This window comes from Theobroma umbraticum, unplaced genomic scaffold (genome assembly GCF_002168275.2).
Source record: "Theobroma umbraticum cultivar Fairchild unplaced genomic scaffold, ASM216827v3 scaffold_4.1, whole genome shotgun sequence".
Lineage (NCBI taxonomy): Eukaryota > Viridiplantae > Streptophyta > Magnoliopsida > Malvales > Malvaceae > Theobroma > Theobroma umbraticum.
Window position 1 is genome coordinate 9233825 of NW_018397258.1, and position 1217 is coordinate 9235041.

General features: G+C 43.7%; 1 protein-coding gene across 1 annotated transcript; it reads right to left on the minus strand.

Moving 5' to 3' along the window:
* On the minus strand, positions 1-1150 carry LOC110413388 (receptor-like serine/threonine-protein kinase ALE2). Its single transcript, XM_089783182.1, has one exon. It carries the CDS (start codon positions 1025-1027, stop codon positions 338-340), a length of 690 nt encoding a protein of 229 aa, XP_089639308.1. The 5' UTR covers positions 1028-1150; the 3' UTR covers positions 1-337.
* Positions 1151-1217: the final 67 nt, after the last annotated feature.

Consider the following 1217-nt stretch of genomic DNA (forward strand, 5'->3'; position numbering starts at 1 on the left):
AAAAAGGAGCCCTTGCTCATCGGTTATAGTAGGGTGTTTGTTTGCAGCCAAAAATAAATAAACAAGTTGTTTGTAGCCTAAAATAAACCTGTCGCCCTTGGAAGAATTTAACTTTGCAAATATATAATACAGCAAGCATTCAAATTACATCTCCATTTTTGTATGGTAATGAATCAAGACTTTCAAAATAAGAAGCCATGGTCAGCTCTCGGCCTCTCATCGTACGTGGAGACTCCAGAATCCCCGAATGCTAGACTACAGTTGACCGCTTTCTGAAAAGCCCCGTCCCTTTTGAACTGTACAATTCCAAAAAATAACAACAGCTGCGAAAGGCACCTCAAACCCAATTGGCGTCACTCCAATCTCGCCTTGGAAGGAGTCCTCCATGCTCGCTCATGCTCCCTCTTAATCTATAAAAGCTTGGCTTGCTTCGGACCGTTCTCAAGGGACCTGATCTGTTACCATGTTTTATTGGCAAAGATGTTCCATCTCCAACCAAACTCGAAGTCGAAAACTGCCTGTTTTCCATCTCTTCGAGTGGGCCAGAACTATACTCCATTGTGATAAAAGAAGAGGCCTGCCCATAAGTTAAGCGAGGGGTTACCCCACCAGCATTCCACCAACTGCTATCAGAAGGGGCAAAATCCCCTTTAAAGTCGGATTCTGGGGCAGAAGACTCCTTTTGACTACAGCAATCCCCACCAGTTTCATCTGTGTCATTGTATATCAGCTTCAGAGCCTGCACAACTTCACCCATAAAAGGTCTGTGAGTCACTTCTGGGTGAACACACATGGAAGCAATGGCTGCCACCTTAGCCATGTCATCAAAATCATATGTTCCAGCCAAGGAAGGATCCACCAACTGTTCTACACCTTCTCTACTGGTCAGTCGAGGCCGCGCCCAAGTCACTAAATTTTCCTGTCCCTGAGGTTGGGACATATCCACAGGTTTTCTTCCTGTTAAAAGCTCCAGAAGCACAACCCCAAAACTGTAAACATCACTCTTAACAAGTAGGTGCCCTGTCATGGCATATTCAGGGGCAACATACCTGCAAATTTACAAACGTCACCTTTAATAAATTTTGGCGAGCAAATCTGTTAGAAGATATGGAAGCTACAAGATTATTGGTTGTTTGATCACAGAAATAACAACATCGGGGGTTTAGGAGATATTTACTTTAAGGGATACATCGAGGCACAACATTTGTTTGGTAGAA